Source organism: Dama dama, chromosome 12 (assembly GCF_033118175.1).
Source record: "Dama dama isolate Ldn47 chromosome 12, ASM3311817v1, whole genome shotgun sequence".
In the NCBI taxonomy this organism is placed as follows: domain Eukaryota; kingdom Metazoa; phylum Chordata; class Mammalia; order Artiodactyla; family Cervidae; genus Dama; species Dama dama.
The window spans coordinates 43,293,832-43,314,265 of NC_083692.1; the positions used below are offsets into that span (position 1 = coordinate 43,293,832).

The 20,434-nt window shown below is 42.1% G+C and overlaps 1 protein-coding gene and 1 long non-coding RNA gene across 2 annotated transcripts in view; one reads left to right on the forward strand and one right to left on the reverse strand.

Annotated features, from left to right (window-relative positions):
* Positions 1-660: 660 nt before the first annotated feature.
* TNFAIP8L3 (TNF alpha induced protein 8 like 3) overlaps positions 661-20,434 on the reverse strand; it is a 44,144-nt gene continuing 24,370 nt past the window's right edge. The window contains exon 2 of the mRNA XM_061157153.1: positions 661-2,171. Within this exon, the coding sequence (XP_061013136.1) occupies positions 1,609-2,171 (563 nt within the window). The 3' untranslated portion in view covers positions 661-1,608. The remainder of the gene's footprint in view (positions 2,172-20,434) is intronic.
* LOC133066264 (uncharacterized) overlaps positions 11,090-20,434 on the forward strand; it is a 144,622-nt gene continuing 135,277 nt past the window's right edge. The window contains exon 1 of the long non-coding RNA XR_009695110.1: positions 11,090-11,134. This is a non-coding gene — a long non-coding RNA (uncharacterized LOC133066264). The remainder of the gene's footprint in view (positions 11,135-20,434) is intronic.

The following is a 20,434-nucleotide window of genomic DNA, read 5'->3' on the forward strand; positions in this document are numbered from 1 at the left end:
ACTATCAAGAGGGGCTGAGCCACGCTTGTCAAACAGGAAGACAGGGGCTGACTACCTATTCCCTATTACCCGCTAGACATTTTTCCTATGAACTAATTTTGAGTGCTGGTGGCTGAAGAGCTTAACCGGATGCTTTGTTGTTGATGCAACATGCTGATGTTGACATGGGAGACGGTTGGGGTTGAATGGCCACAGTAGGTTCAGCTGCCATCTTTTCACACTCGCCCACAAACCATCTCTTGATGCTCCTGCCAGAGACAGGCCATGGGGCGGGGGCATGAATCATGGGGCTTGAGCTAATGTAGTATTTTTGCATTATCATCAGATACCAGAGAAGCATAACAGGACAGAGGTGATGCTGGATGGGCAAGTCTCTTAAGGTGATGTCCTCCAGACAACATTATAAGGCATTAAATACTTTGTGTGAAAGTGAGGCTTTAAGACACATGGGGAAGGAGGTCACAATGTCCATATCTAGCTCCCCACTGAGCAGGGGCACAGGTCTCAGCCTATACCTGCTCCCTAGGGGTACTTTGCCTTAGGGTCTGAGTGCAAAGCTCTTACTCTATTTTCTTCCTCCTTTCAATCCCATCATTCTTAATACCATATGTAACTCCAAGGAATTTGATTTTTGAATCACAACTCAAAAACCTCTTGTTTGAAGGATAATTCCAATTTATTAACAAACCAGAATAAACAGCACAAAATGACTGTGAAAGACCAAGAAAGACAAGACAGGGGTTCATTCAGCCCAACTCTCCTGTGCATGCTGGGATAAACCTTCCCTGTGCCTCTTGGATGGTGCCCCTTAGATGGGGAAGGCCCATCCTGCAGGAGCAGGGTGAGCACAGTTCTTCTCTGCTTCTGCCTCGTGTGTGGGAAACTCTCTACTCCCCCACCCCCCAGAAAGTTCCCCTCTGCAGGACCATAAACCTGCACATCTAAGACTTGAAAAACATTTTTCCACTTTGCTGCTATACTTTTTCACACCTTTGGATTAATTTTTATGAATGAAATTGTGTGTTTGAAACAGCACATCTCGACACAGATTGCAAACCCAGCCTGTTAGAAACTATTGTTCTTTTCTCCACTGTCTGATAGTCTAGATCCAGGTTGATTCCCACAACATGCCAAAGAGAAACTAGTAAGACCTCATATTAGTGTTATTAAAAGCATGAACATAGTCTCATTTGATCCTCACAGCAACCCGGGAGGTAGGCAGGTGGGCACAATAGTTCCAGGATCCAGAGAACAAAGTCATAACTGATGGAGTTGGGAACCAAATCTATGTACTCTGACCCCTGGTCCAGGGCTCCTTTCACTCCACAAGGTGAACTGGGCTCACCCTGGTGAGCAGGGTGGTTTTTCTGCTCAGGAGAGGTGAGATGTCCTTTGGGCTTGCAAACAGAGGAGATTTTAAGTACATACCTCAGCAGATAGCTCAGAGGATAAACACACCTGAGCTCAATCTAGTATCAACATCAGAGGGATGAACAAGACAGACATAGGCATCTTTGATAAGGGTTTCTTCTTGTTTCCTGATTCTCATGTGGAACACACTGGGTGCTGTAACATGAATGCAGCGAAGTCCAGGAGGAGGGAAGGCATTCAGAGGACTTTTTCATCTATCAGTTTATTGATTCCCTCACAGATCTTCTTGAGGTTGGGCCTACAGTCTCCATCAAGGCTATAAAGGGTGGAAAGGAACTCCACATCGGCAAAGTGGTTGAAGACATGATTGATGCGTCCGTGGGTCCTGGGTGTCAGGTGTCGCTGTACCAGTTCATGCACCAGGTCCTTGCACTCGTGTAGGAGCTTGGAGAGCACGTTTCGATCGAAGGTGTATTCCACCTCATAGAAGCTGACGATGGTCATGGCGGTCTGGTTCAGCTTCTTCCTAAACTTCTCCACTATAACAACTTCCTCTGGGCTGAACTGGTTGTTCCGGTAGAGGATCCCGATTTTGATTGCCACCTTGATTAAGTCTTTCATGATCTTGTGGGCTTCCTTCTTGTTATGTATGTGCTCTTTGGTGACTTTGTAGAGCTCATCAAAGATCTCGCTGCTGGTATCATCAATCAGCATGTTGGCCACAGTTTTGCTGGCTATTTTGCTCAGAATTTTCTTCTGGGCTTGAAGGGCAAGGTTCTTTGAACTAAAAACATCAGGACCTATGGTAAGAAAAAAAATAAAAGTTATATAAATAGGAGAACCTTTGATTAAGTTTCTAGAAGTGAAATATGCTAACTTGAACTTATGTTCTTAGGGCAAAAATTCATGCCTTCATAACCCATGACTCTTTTATGAAACCCCACTCTAGCCTGGTTACTCCACTATCCTTGCCACATGATATGCCTGTTTACCTTCTTGAACCTTTTAAATCATGCTTTTTCCTTTCTGGACATGGTCTTCTCGTGTCCAGGCCAGATCTCATCCTTTTGACCTACTTTATGCAGAAAGACTCCTTGAATCTATTTGCTCATGGAGAATTCCCTACAATAATTATTGTACTGGAAACCATTCAGTTTTGCAAATTTACAGGAGGAAATTATTGCTTAGTGATAAGAATGTAGCACCAGTGCCAACCCCATTCCTAGGACAGACCTGGGTGGTTAATCATGGGAGTGTTTTTCGACTGAGTCTTAGAATCCATATTCATTGAGTCTTAAGATGTATTTTTTTCACATTTGATATCTTGGAAGTAGTGATCTGTCTTATAGTCAATGTTGCCAGGTGGTAGTTGTGCTGTGGTTGCATTACCTGTGTGTGCATCAATTTACACAATAGGAGACAGAGATTTGAAATAAAAGTCATGAGTACTCTTGAAAGAAATATTGCCTCACCAATGCTCTTGATGACAGAGAACTACACTGTGTGGGAAACACAAACATCAATGCTCCGAGCAAAGATGCTTCAGCCCAATAGTACCCTGAATATGAGGAAACTTAGAAAAACCAAACCCAGTTTATTTCCCATACTTTCCACTTTATAAATGAAAGAACAATATATGTTAAAGGAAATAACACGATGTATGTGTGAAGTCTCTCAGTCATGTCTGAGAGACATGTCTGACTCTTTGTGACCCCGTGGACTGTAGCCCATCAGGTTCCTCTGTCCATGGGATTCTCCAGGCAAGAATACTGGAGTGGGATGCCATTTCCTTCTCCAGGGGATCTTCTCGACCCAGGGATCAAACCCAGGTCTCCTGCATTGCAGGCAGACGCTTTAACCTCTGAGCCACCAGGGAAGCTTAACACTATGTATAAGTAAGTCTAAAAAGAATCTTCTAATAAGAAATTGGACAGAAAACTCTAAGCTGTAAGAAAGCAATCATTTGTAATTTAATTGGAAATGTTTTCTTCTTTCTTAAGAGCATATAAAATGGCCTCTTATAATTGATGGGGTCTTAGACTGGATGGAATACTCCATGAAGTTACCAGTTAGCTGAAACTGGTATATGAAATGAAACCCATTGGCCATCTTCATTCAACATTACGTATGTGTATCATTCTTATCTTCCCAAGGAGAGTCAAGTTGCCTAAGGACAGAGACAGCATCTCCCACAGCACCTAGCTCAGTTCTGGGCACAGGGATGGAATAGCATTTAAGTTAAATGCTAGAGAAATTCTGCAGAATAAATTTCCCTTTGAGAACTGAGGGCCCTCTAGGATCCCAAGAGTTCTCTTCCAGCACTCTGTGGCTACATGGAAGTGACAGGCAGCATGGACAGACAGATGGCCACACACACCAGCTTTTGCAATCCTCTCTGGCCCCTCCCCATCTCAATCCCACCCCCTCTGCTCACCCTGATTCATCCCCTCAATGGAATGTCATTAATCCCTGGGTGTGTAAGTCTCACAAACATGGACTCAGTAAATAGTCAAACACAATTCAGACACAGGCCCCAGCTCTTCCTCCACCTGTATGCCCCCTCATGGACTGGCTCCTTCCCTCCCAGCTCAGCCCTGGGTTTTCCCAGGACAGCTACTCCTGCTCACGGACCTCTTCCAACTGTCAGCCTCAGGGGCATGGCCTAGAGTGGGGTCGCTAAAGTGGGATCAGTAGGACTAGAGAAGCAGGGACCATGGGTCTCCCACGGCCCCAGGAGGCTCTCCTGAATGTCTGAGAACATAGATTCTTGAAGTAACTTCAGAGCAAGTGACCCTGACACAGCCGGGATTTTCCCTTCAGCCTCAGTGTGAAGGTAAGAAACATCGATTTTTGACTTTTCCTTACTCTGAGATTAATGCTCTTCCAGAGCTGGAGACAAAGAATATTCCTGCCCAGTCTGATCATATACCATGGTCATCAGACCTTTGTGTAGATAACCTTTGTCCCCAAAGCATCACATTCCTCCTCCCCATACAAATATTTACCAGCATTAAGGATGTTTAAAAGATTGTGCTGCCCCTCAATGGTGAAAAATTGAAGGCATTTCCCCTGAAATCAGGAACAAGACAAGGGTGCCCACTCTCACCACTGCTATTCAACATAGTGTTGGAAGTTCTGGCCACAGCAATCAGAGCAGAAAAAGAAGTAAAAGGAATCCAGATAGGAAAAGAAGAAGTAAAACTCTCACTGTTTGCAGATGACATGATCCTCTACATAGAAAACCCTAAAGACTCTACCAGAAAATTACTAGAGCTAATCAATGAATATAGTAAAGTTGCAGGATATAAAATTAACACACAGAAATCCCTTGCATTCCTATATACTAACAATGAAAAAACAGACAGAGAAATTAAGGAAACAATACCATTCACCATTGCAACAAAAAGAATAAAATACTTAGGAGTATATCTACCTAAAGAAACAAAGGACCTATACATAGAAAACTATAAAACACTGATGAAAGAAATCAAAGAGGACACAAACAGATGGAGAAACATACCGTGTTCATGGATTGGAAGAATTAATATTGTCAAAATGGCTATTCTACCCAAAGCAGTCTATAGATTCAATGCAATCCCTATCAAGCTACCAACGGTATTTTTCACAGAACTAGACCAAAGACTTTCACAATTTGTATGGAAATACAAAAAACCTCGAATAGCCAAAGTAATCTTGAGAAAGAAGAATGGAACTGGAGGAATCAACCTGCCTGACTTCAGACTCTACTACAAAGCCACAGTCATCAAGACAGTATGGTACTGGCACAAAGACAGAAATATAGATCAATGGAACAGAATAGAAAGCCCAGAGATAAATCCACGAACCTATGGACACCTTATCTTTGACAAAGGAGGCAAGGATATACAATGGAAAAAAGACAACCTCTTTAACAAGTGGTGCTGGGAAAACTGGTCAACCACTTGTAAAAGAATGAAACTAGAACACTTTCTAACACCATACACAAAAATAAACTCAAAATGGATTAAAGATCTAAATGTAAGACCAGAAACTATAAAACTCCTAGAGGAGAACATAGGCAAAACACTCTCCGACATAAATCAAAGCAAGATCCTCTATGACCCACCTCCCAGAATATTGGAAATAAAAGCAAAACTAAACAAATGGGACCTAATGAAACTTAAAAGCTTTTGCAGTACAAAGGAAACTATAAGTAAGGTGAAAAGACAGCCCTCAGATTGGGAGAAAATAATAGCAAATGAAGAAACAGAGGATTAATCTCAAAAATATACAAGCAACTCCTGCAGCTCAATTCCAGAAAAATAAATGACCCAATCAAAAAATGGGCCAAAGATCTAAACAGACATTTCTCCAAAGAAGACATACAGATGGCTAACAAACACATGAAAAGATGCTCAACATCACTCATTATTAGAGAAATGCAAATCAAAACCACAATGAGGCACCATTACAGGCCAGTCAGGATGGCTGCTATCCAAAAGTCTACAAGCAATAAATGCTGGAGAGGGTGTGGAGAAAAGGGAACCCTCTTACACTGTTGGTGGGAATGCAAACTAGTACAGCCGCTATGGAAAACAGTGTGGAGATTTCTTAAAAAACTGGAAATAGAACTGCCATATGACCCAGCAATCCCACTTCTGGGCATACACACTGAGGAAACCAAATCTGAAAGAGACACGTGCACCCCAATGTTCATCGCAGCACTGTTTATAATAGCCAGGACATGGAAGCAACCTAGATGCCCATCAGCAGATGAATGGATAAGGAATCTGTGGTACATATACACCATGGAATATTACTCAGCCATTAAAAAGAATTCATTTGAACCAGTCCTAATGAGATGGATGAAGCTGGAGCCCATTATACAGAGTGAAGTAAGCCAGAAAGATAAAGAACATTACAGCATACTGACACATGTATATGGAATTTAGAAAGGTGATAACGATAACCCTATATGCAGAACAGAAAAAGAGACACAGAAATACAGAACAGACTTTTGAACTTTGTGGGAGAATGTGAGGGTGGGATATTTCAAAAGAACAGCATGTATACTATCTATGGTGAAACAGATCACCAGCCCAGGTGGGATGCACGAGACAAGTGCTCCGGCCTGGTGCACTGGGAAGACCCAGAGGAATCGGGTGGAGAGGGAGGTGGGAGGGGGGATCGGGATTGGGAATACATGTAAATCCATGGCTGATTCATATCAATGTATGACAAAACCCACTGGGAAAAAAAAAATAATAATAAAAATAAATTAAAAAAAAAAAAAAGATTGTGCTGCATGCTTTGAAGTCAATTCCACAGGAGAAACTTAAAGACTTTTAAGCTTTGGCTCTGTCACCAAAATAAGTGTATGCCTCTTTAGGTGGTTATTCTGTTGGGCAACAATGGAATCCAGATGGGTCTGTTCTGGAATATCAAAAAACGAGTCATTTCTTTGTAGACACAGTTCCCCAAAATTGAGAAGATATTTGAAGAAGCACTCTAGAAATACAGCACAGAAGCAACTGACCAACCAGCTATGTGTCTGATGGAATATAAGCTCTATGGGAGCAGGGGTTTGTGTCCAAGCCCCACTGGACTCAGTGGGCCCCCTGGACCCAGGTGGCCCTTGGCAGCTATTGTTGAATGAGAGAACACTGGCTTGAGCCAGGCACTTTGTGGCTTTATCCCTGAGAGCTGTGGAAAGCTGATGTTTTTACCGAGGCTTTCTTGCTAGCCAGATTCCAAACCCTGTTCTTTTTACCACTAGCATTCTTAATAGTTTTTCCCAGAGTAGGGGTCATCACACCTTTTGTTCTTATATCCCCATAAGAATTTTGAAAAGCGAGCACCTCCTTGCATATTTTTTAACTTGACAGTGAGTTATTTTTCACCTTATGACTAAACAAGTTATAATTTCAAAATATATTACATGTCTAGATATTTTAAATATTGATACTTTAAAATCAATGTGTTAAATTATTCTTTTAAAAGTGTCCAGTGTACACAGGACACACCACAGTGATATAACATCCATTATTGTCCATTTGAAAATGACAGGAGCAAGCTCTCCTTTAAAAATGAGAGCTGCAACATTGTTCTTTTTTCTACTTAAAATTGTATATCTATGACATCTAAAGAATGTTAACTTAGTATCTGTTTTTATGCTTGAAAATGTTTTACTTGATCAAGACATCATAATTCTCTATAACCAAAGGATACATAAAAATTGAAATTTAAATTAAAAGATAATTCTAGTGATCAAAATCTCCAATCCTTAAAAAAATTCCTTAAAAAGTTATCATTGTAATTATTTTGGGTAGAAGTATTAAGCTGTTATAAATACTAAACATAGAAAATAGTTTTTTTTGGACATGTACCTCCAAGTGAGATCAGTAGGGGCACGTCATCACTTTGTTTGACCAGGTTTTGCACCCCAGTGAAATATATTGATATTTGTTCCAATAAGATTCTTTATGGGTGGGAACTCCATGATGGAACCAGTGGAAAGAAGGAAGGATCACTGCGCTTTGACCTCAGATTGTTGTTCTGACAGTTGAATTTAGAAGAGTATTGAAGTGAGAAAGAGGAGTTGGACTTAGATATCGATTCCCTCAAAACTCTCATCTCTCATCGCATGGCAAGTTTCTGGACTCACCATGGTGCACACACCAATTTGAATCCTGATCTTTTGTAAGAGCAGTGCTGTTCCATGAGATGTTAAGTGCTGTTCTTTTTGGAGGAATAACGAGTTTCTTTTTTTTTTTTTTTAAAGTTTTACTCCATAATTATAAAATATTGGTTAAATTTCCTGTGGTGTGCAATATATCCTTGTAGCTTATTTTATACATAATAGTCTATACCTGTTAATCCCCCACCCCTATTTTGTCCCTCCTCTTTCCCTCTCCAGAGGAAGGTTGCTATGGTAACCGATTGTTTGTTCTCTATATCTGTGAGTCTGCTGCTTTTTTGTTATATTCACTAGTTTGTTGTATTTTTTAGATTCCATGTATAATGGGTATCATACAGTATTTGTCTTTCTCTGACTTATTTTACTTAGCATAATACTCCCTGAATAAAGAATTTCTTGATCAAAAAGGTATGGAAAACACTAGGTTAAGCAATATTAAACAGATTTCTTTCCTATGAGACTTTAAAAATATTTCTTTAATATATTAAGGTGTTTTATCAGCTGTCAAAGATGGGTGGGTATAATTGGTAGAATAATGATCCCCAAAATGTCCACATCCTAGTCTTGGAATCTGTGCATGTACTACCTTACCTGGTAAAATAGACTTCTTAGATATGACTAAGTTAAGAATTTGGAGATAGAGAAATTACCCTGGATTAGCCAGTAAGCCTGATGCAATTACAAGACTCTTTATAAGTGAAAGAGGGAGAGAGAGTCAGAAAAAAGACTTGATGATGGGGGCAGAGGATCAAAGGGATGTAATGTCTGGCTTCAAAGATGGGAGAGAGAACTGCATCAGTCAAGGAACACAGCCGGCCTCTAGAAGTTCAAATGGGCAAGGGAACAGATTACCCCCTAGAGCCTTCAGAAAAAATACAGCCCTGCTGACACATTGGTTTTCAGACCTATAAAACTCATTCAGGATGTCTGATCTCCAAAGCTGTGTGACGATAAATTTATATAGTCTTAAATCCTAAAGGAGATCAGTCCTGGGTGTTCATTGGAAGGACTGATGCTGAAGCTGAAACTCCAATACTTTGGCCACCTCATGTGAAGAGTTGACTCATTGAAAAAGACCCTGATGCTGGGAGGGATTGGGGACAGGAGGAGAAGGGGATGACAGAGGTTGAGATGGCTGGATGGCATCACCGACTCGATGGGCATGCGTTTGAGTAAATTCTGGGAGTTGGTGATGGACAGGGAGGCCTGGTGTGCTGCAATTCATGGGGTCATAAAGAGTTGGACAGGACTGAGGGACTGAACTGAACTGAAATCATTAAGTTTGTGGTAATTTGTTATAGCAGCTGTAGGAAACTAATTCACGTGAGTAGAGTGTGGAAATGTTCTTGTTGTTTAGTCACTAAGTTCTATCACTCTTTTGACCCCATGGACTCATTAGGCTCCTCTGAGCATGGGACTTTCCAGGCAAGAATACTGGAGTGGGTTGCCATTTTCTTCTCTAGGGCATCTTCCCAACCCAGTGATTGAACCCATGTCTCCTGCTTGGCAGGTGGATTCTTTATCACTTTAGCCACTAAGGAAGCCCAGAGTGTGGTGAAGCAGTTCCCAGTTTTATCTAGTTACCAAACTGTGTTTTTTGAGTAGAGTGACCAACCGCCCTGAGTTGCCAGGACTGAGGGGTTTCCTGTATGGTGGACTTCTGGTGCTAAAATTTGAAAAGCCCAGGCAAAATGGGACAATTTGGCCTCTTCCTGAGCCACTAATGATACATAGATCATTGACCTAAAAAATGAACAATGTTGAAGTTGCTATCATCTCAGCAGGGTAAGATGCTTACTCTTGTTGCCACACATACCACACTTCTCTGCTTGCTTTTTAATTCTAGAGTCAATCTTAACCGTTTTTGGTCTCTTTTGGGCCAAGGTTTCTTTTGTTCCTTGGTTTCTCTGCAATTACTGAGCATTTACTCTTTGTTCAACTCTGTAGAAGTGCTGTGGGGGACGTCCTCCCCTCTTTCTCCAATATTAATTGAGTCCTACTCTGAATATGGTCCTGCAGGGAGGCAGGGTAGAGACAAATGAAACAAAATACTTTAACAAGTGAAACAGCCCAAATTGGCATGAGTGAGAACAGCTGGTGGAAATTCTGGGCTCTGAAGGTGGACCTGAATGTGGATAGGTGGGGATGGGTACAGTATCAGGAGGTGGTTTCTAAAGTCATTGAAATAGGCCAGCAATTTCCCCCAAATCACAAAGGCCTTGGGTGGTTTCCCACATATGTTCTCAGCCATTTCTCTTGTAAAAGAAGGTGTTATTTACCTACAAAGGGACTTGTGGTACAAGCTTCTATGCTGAGCCCTCAGGAGGGTCACAGGTATTGAATCTCTGAAGCCTAATAATCAAGAGGCTAGAGCAGAGGGATTACGGATTATCGAATTAGAAGAGAAGCTTTAAGAAAAAACAGCAACCAGGCAGATTCCCACACTCTACTCCCAACTGTGAGTATTAAAATCTTTAGAAGGAGGGCCAGCAATCACAAGCTCCCTAACATTTAGCATGATTCCGACCTACTGAAGGTCAGACCCACCAATCACGGCATGCCCCAACATGTATCTTACAGAACGGTCCTGTCAGATGTTGCAGGGGAGAAGGTTTTGTGGTCAGTTAAATGAGTTTGTAGATGACTATATATTGTGGCTGGCTTTTGATGTTGTGCCACACCAAACAGCTTATTAAAGGCTCTGAAAAGCCCTGTAGTAAAGATACCTGTGTAGTTTTATTATTTATTTGATGAAATAGCATCAAGACACCAATCTGGTCAACTCTGACAACTCCCAGGGGGAGGGCTGGAGAGCCAATACTCTTTCCAACAGGCACACGATTCAAGGGAGAGTGTGTGCACCAAGGGAGGGCTCGGGGGTGGGGGTGGGGGGGCAGACTTTTTTTTTCAATTTATTTTTAATTGGAGGATAATTGCTTTGGGACAGACTTTTGCATGTGGCTATCTTGGACTTGTTTCCTTCTACCCATCCTTCTGTCTCCATCTTTTGCAGAGGGACCATGTTGGCGACTCACCAGGGAGAAGCACTGCCGACTGAGAGGAAGAGCGTGAACTTTGGAAGCCAAGGTCAGGAGTGCCCTGGGAATACCCGGGAAAACAGGTCAAACTAGTGTGCATGTGTTTGTTTGGGGGAAACACCAAGAAGATCTAGGCTAGGTCATGGCAAAAACTATTCTCTTCTTCCTGCATACAAGCCTTAAAAAGGCTCTTTCAGTCAGTGACAATTCTCTTAACCACGTTTAAACAACAGTACCCATTCCCCAGCCATGAAAAGTAATGGATTGTTTACAGTACTTGAGAATCTCTGAGAATGGAAATAGGTGATTATGCAGCTTATGTGACTAGCACAAGGAGATGAGACTGAGACATCTGCAGAGTCCATCCTTATAGAAAAAAACAGGAGCCTCCTTAAACCAAGATTGATAAAGGAGCTCAAATGAAAAGATTATGAAGCCAGTGCTCTGAGAATAAGCACCCTTGGAACATTACAAGGAAAGGAGAAGTACCAGAACTCTGCTGGCAGAATGGCATGGCAATGGGAGTGAACTAGCTTGAAGAGAGAATGCCAAAGGTAATTTGAGTGGGCCCTTTACTGGAAAAGTTGAGTGGGCCCCAACATGGAGAAGTGTTGGGGCCAGTCTGAAATGATGTTTAGCTGTAGCACAAGTGATGTTTCCACGTTTCTAGAAACACTAGGCTCTCCTAGATGGTGAAATGCCAAGCTGGTGGTGATAAACAGCAGGAAAGGTGAGTGGGCAGAAAAGAGGCAGATGAGCTTCATCATGGTAAGAGCAAGGTGATACATTCTGGGAAAAATAAATGATGGTTATGAAAGATGACAGGCTCTCAGCTGTCAGCTACAGCCTAGAGAAGAGCTCTTGAGCAGCAACCCAGGATGTGCTGTGGCAGAGAGGGGCTGGGGGACAGACTTGGCTCTTTTTTTCTTACTCTCAGGACTCGGTAACTTCTCTACCTCTGATTAAAGAGTGTGTGTAAAACATGTATGTCTGTATGGATAGCTGTGTCAAAATTATAAAATTATCTGTAATAGCCAGCGCTCACATGATCTCACTTCACTTCTGTAAATAGCTTAGGAAAATGGCAAGGAAGAGAGTAGGCTAAAAATTGTTAAGTAGAAGTTAGGGGTGGAGAGGGGACCATGAGAAAAACAATCTGTGGTGCTTAATAAGCACCATCTGTCAAAGTAGGAGGCCCAGAGTACAAGGAAGGGGGGAGGGGAGTCCCCAGGGCGCAAGGAGGGGTAAGACCTGGGCAGAGGTTGATCTGTGGTTGTCCAGGTTTCTGGCGCTCAATCACTTACACCTCACTGGGTTTTTGTTTTGTTTTGTTTGCTTTATTTGAGTGTAGTTGATTTACAAAGTTGTGTTAGTTTCAGGTGTATAGCAAAGTGAATCAGTTATCCATACACATATGGCCAATCTTTTTTTAGATTCTTTTCTCATATAGGTCATTACAGAGTACTGAGTAGCGTTCCTTGTGCTTTACAGTAGGTCCTTATTAGTTATCTATTTTATATATAATAGCATGTATATGTCAATCCCCATCTCCCAAGTTAGCTGTTGGAAATAAAGTCTGTGCAAGTCTCCTTGAGACGGAGCAGCCCCACATACTACTCTGAATGTGAACTTCCACGATGAGCACCCATCTTCTGCTCACCTGCACAGGCACCCAGAAAAGCTGATGATACTAGTCATGTTCTCCTGCCTTGAGGACAGAGCCCCTGGGCTCACTCCTGTGTGCGTAAATGCTCAGTAGCTCAGTTGTGTCCAACTCTTTAGTACCCTATGGACTATAGCCCACCAGGCACCCCTGTCCCTGGGATTTTCCAGGCAAGAATACTGCAGCAGGTTGCCATTTCCTCCTCTAGTGGATCTTCCTGACCTAGGGATTGAACCCATGTCTCCTGCGTCTCCTCTACTGACAGGCAGATTCTTTACCACTTGAGCCAGCTGGGAGGCCCATGAGAAGACCCAAGGTTTCCAAATTTCCACCACCTGCAATAAGAAGCAAGCAGCTTGTGGGTCCCATGGGTGAATCACCATGGCTTGGAAGGGCAGCAGCCTCCACCAGGCACCAGGAAGGGGTGTGAAAAATGAGAACATTAGAATTTTATTTCTGTTTCCTTGTTTTCTAATGAGATAGATTAAGCTTTACTAATGTTTAACATTCAGGCTGACCCTCGGGCCCACTGGTGTGTGGCAGTTTAAGGAAGGAGAAGATGCCCCTATTCCCCAGGGGGTGGGAAAGTATTCAGTATGTATCTCTCATTTCTTTGTTCCATTTCAGCAGTTTTGGCGTATTTTGGCATATGTTTGTGTGTGCTTGCTTAAATAGACTTACTGCTTATATTATTTAGTTCTGACTAAACTAACCATTCAGAGAAGGCAATGGCACCCCACTCCAGTACTCTTGCCTGGAAAATACCATGGACGGAGGAACCTGGTAGGCTGCAGTCCATGGGGTCGCTAAGAGTCGGACACGACTGAGCGACTTCACTCTCATTTTTCACTTTCGTGCATTGGAGAAGGAAATGGCAACCCACTCCAGTGTTCTTACCTGGAGAATCCCAGGGACTGGGGAGCCTGGTGGGCTGCCGTCTATGGGGTCGCACAGAGTCGGACATGACTGAAGTGACTTAGCAGCAGCAGCAGCAGCAAACTAACCATTATGAAATGGACCAATGATTTCAAAAGATTCTTGCAAGGAACAAAACTGAGGTCTTGAAGACAATACACCAATCATGCCAGCACAAGTAAGTAGCAAGAACATGGCAGAGCTGATGATTATCTTCCTCATCACAAGAAGTTTTCCACAGCCAAATTATAAGGTAAAAGTAATGATTTAATCAGATCAGACAAGAAATGAGCTATAAAAATTTCAAAAATTCTAGTAAGATTATTTGAAGTATGGATTTCATACACTTGCACTTGCCCCAAGATATCCCCCAGGGCAGTAGGAAGCCATGGCAATTTGCAAGACGCTGAGTGCTGAGTGCTAAGTCGCTTCAGTTGTGTCTGACTCTGTGCAACCCTATGGACTGTAGCCCATCAGGCTCCTCTGTCCATGGGGATTCTCCAGGCAAGATTACTGGAGTGGGTTGCCATGGCCTCCTCCAGGGGATCTTCCCAACCCAGAGATCAAACCTGTGTCTCTTAGGTCTCCTCTCCTACCTTATATCAGGCAGCTTCTTTACCACCAGCGCCACCTGGGAAGCCCAGCAAGACAGACACATTGTGATTTTGATCTTAGCTTGTACTGTGGGTGAGGGTAAGAGGCAAAAGAACAGCCTGGGTAACTTTGGGGGAGATGGATGAGTCAGGGGTGAGGCTGAGTGCTTCTTCTAGCTTGGGAGATGTGGGGTGGGGGACATTAAGGCACCACCAACTCAAACAGGCATCTGGTAGAGCGTGTGTGGGGAGGATGACTTCAGGCCTGAGCATGCTGAGTTCTAGGGGTCCTGGGGGCATCTGGGTGGAGACGGTCACACGAGCCTGTGCAGCGGGCATCTCCGGCTTGACGTGTTCTACCCTGAGCTTCCCATTTCCCCATTCAGACCCGGTCCCTATCCATCAAGCAGTTGACAGTGAAAAGACTTAGCTTCCTTAAATAATTAGCCAATTAAAGATCCTGGGGGATAAGTAGGTTCTTCCTTTAAAATGCAAATTCCTCGTTAAAGTATAGTCTCTATTCACTGCTTACTGGGGATCACATCAGAGCTGCATTGTAGCCCTCCTAGGGCTTCTCTCCCTCTTCATGGTCCACCTCCCCACCAAGAAAACGGATTATTTTAGAATGAGGGTAGGAAGTGACAGGTAGGTTTGGGTACAAAGGGCTGAGGTGGAGGGTGGAAGGAAGAAGGAGGAAGGACTGATTTGTCAGAGACAACCAAAAGCAGGGGACAGGGTATCACAATAGCCCCTCTTTACCCACACTGAGTCCTGCCTCTAGCCTGGGCTTGAAAGAAAGTGAAGTATTATTTGCTCAGTCGTCTCACACTCTTTGAGACCCTGTAGACTGTAGCCTGCCAGACTTCTCTGTCCATGGAATTCTCCAGGCAAGAATACTGGTGTGGGTAGCCATTCCCCTCTCCAGGGGATCTTCCCAACCCAGGGATCAAACCTGGGTCTCCCGCATTACAGGCAGGTTCTTTAACATCTGAGCCACCAGGGAAGGGGTGCCCTTAAAATCTTGCCCTTGGCTTAGGCCTGGGATCAGTCACAGACTTTTGCTTTGCCCTGGGTGGCTGCTCAGTCCTAGAGATTCATTCATCTAGCAATCAGGAATGAAGATTTGAGTGTTTTGCGGGGGGCCAGACATGATGAAATTTCCTAGCTGTATTGGTTGTTTTAGCGTGCTGAGAAAGAATATATGAAAGCAATGGTGGACAAAACAAGGTGCCTGCATAGGAAAGCAGCTTCAGATTGTTGTAATACCTTAATTACACTGAATAAGTACACTTTAAAAGCAGCATTTAACGACCTTCAAGATGAAGACTCTTTTTCATTTCAAAAAAAATCCCTGGGCCTTGAAATAACATCATTTCAGGTGAAGAAATCTGGCAGGGTCAGCTGTGAGCTCTTCCAGCTCATTATCTCAATTTGTCTTCAGTTCAGTTCGGTTCAGTTCAGTTCACTCAGTCCTGTCCGACTCTTTGTGACCCCATGAATCGCAGCATGCCAGGCCTCCCTGTCTATCGCCAACTCCCAGAGTTTACTCAAACTCATGTCCATTGAGTCGGTGATGTCATCCAGCCATCTCATCCTCTGTCATCCCCTTCTCCTCCTGCCTCCAATCCCTCCCAGCATCAGGGTCTTTTCCAATGAGTCAACTCTTTGCATGAGGTGGCCAAAGTATTGGAGTTTCAGGTTCAACATTAGTCCTACCAATGAACACCCAGGACTGATCTCCTTTAGGATAGACTGGTTGGATCTCCTTGCAGTCCAAGGGACTCTCAAGAGTCTTCTTCAACACCAGAGTTCAAAAGCATCAATTCTTCGGTTCTCAGCTTTCTTCACAGTCCAACTCTCATATCCATACATGACCACTGGAAAAACCATAGCCTTGACTAGACGGACCTTTGTTGGCAAAGTAATGTCTCTGCTTTTTAATATGCTGTCTAGGTTGGGCCTAACTTTCCTTGCAAGGAGGAAGCGTCTTTTAATTTCATGGCTGCAATCACCATCTGCAGTGATTTTAGAGCCCCCCAAAATAAAGTCTGACACTGTTTCCACTGTTTCCCCATCTATTTGCCATGAAGTGATGGGACCAGATGCCATGATCTTAGTTTTCTGAGTGTTGAGCTTTAAGCCAACTTTTTCACTCTCCTCTTTCACTTTCATCAAGAGGCTTTTTAGTTCCTCTTCACTTTCTGCCATAAGGGTGGTGTCATCTGTATATCTGAGGTTATTGATATTTCTCCCGGCAATCTTGATTCCAGCTTGTGCTTCTTCCAGCCCAGCGTTTCTCATGATGTACTCTGCATATAAGTTAAATAAGCAGGGTGACAATATACAGCCTTGACGTACTCCTTTTCCTATTTGGAACCAGTCTGTTGTTCCCTGTCCAGTTCTAACTGTTGCTTCCTGACCTGCATATCCACCCACCTATCAGCACTGAGGAATTCGTAACTCAATTAATTATCATGTCAGAGATAATTAACTACAAGCACCGATTATGTACCTCAGGTAGTGTATACTATGTATTTGATCCTCACAAAAGGGCTGCAAAAGGAAGACTGTGAATCCTATTTTATAGATGAGGAAACTAAGAAACAGCAGATTTAAGTAATTCATTTAAAACTATGAGATTAGTAAGTAAGACAACTGAATTTGAGCCAAATCAACTCTAGACAAAGCCTGCAATCTTTGCCTCCCTGCATCTGCTTTTAGAAAATTGTCCCTGGTTCCCTAATGACTGTGATTTCTCACTTATTTGGGAAATTAAATAGGTCTCAATTAAAACCATCATCTAGCACTGAGATTTACATTTCATCATTTTTTAAAAATATTATCCAAAAAAAAAGCCAGTCTTATGATGTGACAGAACAATAGCACCTATTCATCAAAACGTGAAGGTAGATATAGCTTTCATTTTGAGAGGGCATTCTATATATTTGAACAGAGTTACATACTGGCTTTGTTTTTCATATTGATTTTATAGCTAGCTCTGAAAAGTGAATGAGTGACATTTTTACTTAACAGAACTAACTGAAGCAGATATTTGTGAAGTCACTGGGGTGGGGGTATGTGTGTGTGGTGAATCATCTCCAACTCAACAGGTTAATTTTGGAGATCTGAGAGATATTTTTGTCTCACTGCAATAGAAGAGCAACCATCACTAAAAACAACATCTATGATATATGATTTCTTTAAGCAAAGCTTATTCACCCCTCCCCCAATCTCTCTTGCATCTAACAAATAACTAGTGTGTCTCCCTGAACAGCAGGTCATAATAAAAATAGAGTCTATGTATGTAGTGCATTATGCACAGTAACTCATCGTATCCTTGCAACAATTCAACATGCAGGCACTGATCACCACCATCATCATCATTTTACATACGAGGAAACCACTGCAAAGTGAGGATCAGTAGCTATTTAAATGCACCATTTAGGAAGTGGCAGAGTTGGATTCAGGCTGCCCTAGAGTCTTGTGCTTCAACCCGACACACTACCTGCCATTCATGAGGTGATAAACACCAATTAGTTTAAATGCTTTTTTGAATTACTGCCCACTTTAACATGGAGATTGAGCTGATTTTCTCCTCAGAAGAATTAATTTTTTACAAGCCCATGGAGCATTTCAAATATATAGACAAAACAGAAGATAATATAACAAATTCTACTTGTATCGGTCACCACACAGATGGAACAAATCTTGATATTTTGCCCTCAAAGACAGGGAGATGAAGCCCTCTTTGTTTTCAACTTTCTTTCCCTTCTGTCTCCTCAGCTCTAACTGCAGCTTCAAAAGTCCATGTTGTCTTTTTCTCATCCATGTTTTTATATGTTTACCTCATGAATATGCACACATCAGCATTATACTGTTCAGAGTGTTTTTAAACTTCAGATGAAGGTATCACATTACACAGATCCTTCTGCATCTCTTCATTCAACCTCATTCTTGCAAGATTGATCTCATTGCTTACATGAATATATTCTATATCCATGTTTCATGTTGATGGACATTTAAATTATTTCCACTTTCTGTAAGAAAGTAAGTCCACAGTTGCATCTCCTTGTGCACACACACAATAGCCTCCTGGGTTCTAAACCTAGACCAGCACTGCCAGATCCTGCACCACAGCTGCCAATTGCTTCCAGCGAGACTGTGCTAATTTTCACTCCCAGCCGCAGTGTATGAATTTCCTGTGGATCCACTTCCCCATCAACACTTCAGATAATCCACATTTAAAATTTTTGCCTATTTGTTAAGAACAAAATGGTATCTTGTTTTAATATGCATTTCCCTGATTGCCACTGAGAGTTAATATATTTTGTGTATGTTGAGCATTTAGGTCTTTCTCATCTGTGAATTGCTTATTCATATAGTCATTTCCTGCTTCCCCGGTGGCTCAGCTGGTAAAGTATCCGCCTGCAATGTGGTAGACCTGGGTTTGATCCCTGGCTTGGGAAGATCCCTGGAGAAGGGAATGGCTGCCCACTGCAGTATTCTGGCCTGGAGAATTCCATACACTATACAGTCCATGGGGTTGCAAAGAGTCACGACTGAGCAACTTTCACTTTCTTTTCATGGTCATTTCCCACCCAATTGGATTGTGTGTTTTTTCCCTGTTAATTTGTAGGAGTTTTTATGTATTATGGATTCTAAATCTCTGCTGATCACATTACTTGTGAAAATCTCCTCCCAGTCTGTAGCATTACCCTTTAATTTTATCTATGGTGTCTTCAGCTATATAGAAATTCAAACTTTTATTATAGTTAAATTTATCAGTCTTTCCCTTTAAGGTTAGTGGTTTTTGTGAAAGTGAAGTGAAAGTGTTAGTAGCTCAGTCATGTCCAACTCTTTGTGACCCCATGGACTGTAGCCCACCATGTAATTCTGTCCATGTAATTCTGTCCATGTAATTCTCCAGACAAGATAGGGGAGTGGATTGCCATTCCCTTCTGCAGGGGATTTTCCTGACCCAGGGATAGAACCCAAGTCTCCTGCATTGCAGGCAGATTCTTTACCATCTGAGCCACCAGGGAAGTGGTTTTTATTTTGTGTTAAAAAAAAAAATTCTTTCCTGCCATGAGGCAATAAGTGAGTCTCATATATTTCCCAAAAGTTTTAAGGTTTTGTTTTTCACATTAAGGTCTTTAATCCATTTGGAATTTATTTGTGGGTGCTGTAGAAGGTATATTTTTCTCCTCATAAGTTATTCAATTTATTGAATAGCTCATCTGCCTGCTACTCATCTGCCAGGCCACCTTTTTCTTATCAAGTTCCATATTGCAGAGGTTTGAGTCTTTTACTCTCTTCTATTGATCATTTTGTCAATTTCAACACCAATACAACACTGTCTTAATTACTGTTCCTCATAGTAAGTCTTGATTGGCCATAGGGAAGTTCCCCCCCCATTTTATTTTTCTTGGAAATTGTTTTTATTACTCTTGCCTTTACTCTTCCAAATGAATTTTAGTGTCATTTGACCAAATGAACACCTTGTATTCATCTGAAGTAAACTGATATGTTTATGATAGTAAGCTTCCCATTCATTAGCATGATATATCTCTATATTTAATCAGAATATCTTCTCTGTCTTTCAATAAGGTCTTACAGTCACACCCATAAAGCTCTTGCATATCTTTCATTAACTTCTAGGTACCATAGTTGCTACTCTAAGTGTAATTTTTTTCTACTATATTTTCCAAGTGGTTATTGATAATGCATGGGAACCCAGCTGATTCCCATTGTTGCTGTTGTTCAGTCGCTAAGTTGTGTCTCCCTCTTTGTGACCCCCAAGGGCTGTAGCACATCAGGCTCCTCTGTCCTTCACTGTCTCTTGGAGTTGGCTCAAATTCATGTCCATTGATCCCTGTATATTTGTCTCCAATTGAAAAACTTTGTTGAGTTCTGAGTCCTAGTAGATTTTATGTAGCACTGCTTGTATTTTTTTAATGTGGATCGCTACACTGCCTGCACAGAATGATTGCGTCTACCTCCTATTTAATTTTCTTGCCTTACTGCCTTGGTAGGAAACTGTAGTACAATACTGAATAGTAAGAGTGGTATTTGGCATCCCTGTCTCATTTCTGACTTTAACAGAGTTGCTTCTAATAATACTTCCCACCACATATACTGTCTGCTGTAGGTTTTTGATGGATACTGCTTATGAAGTTAA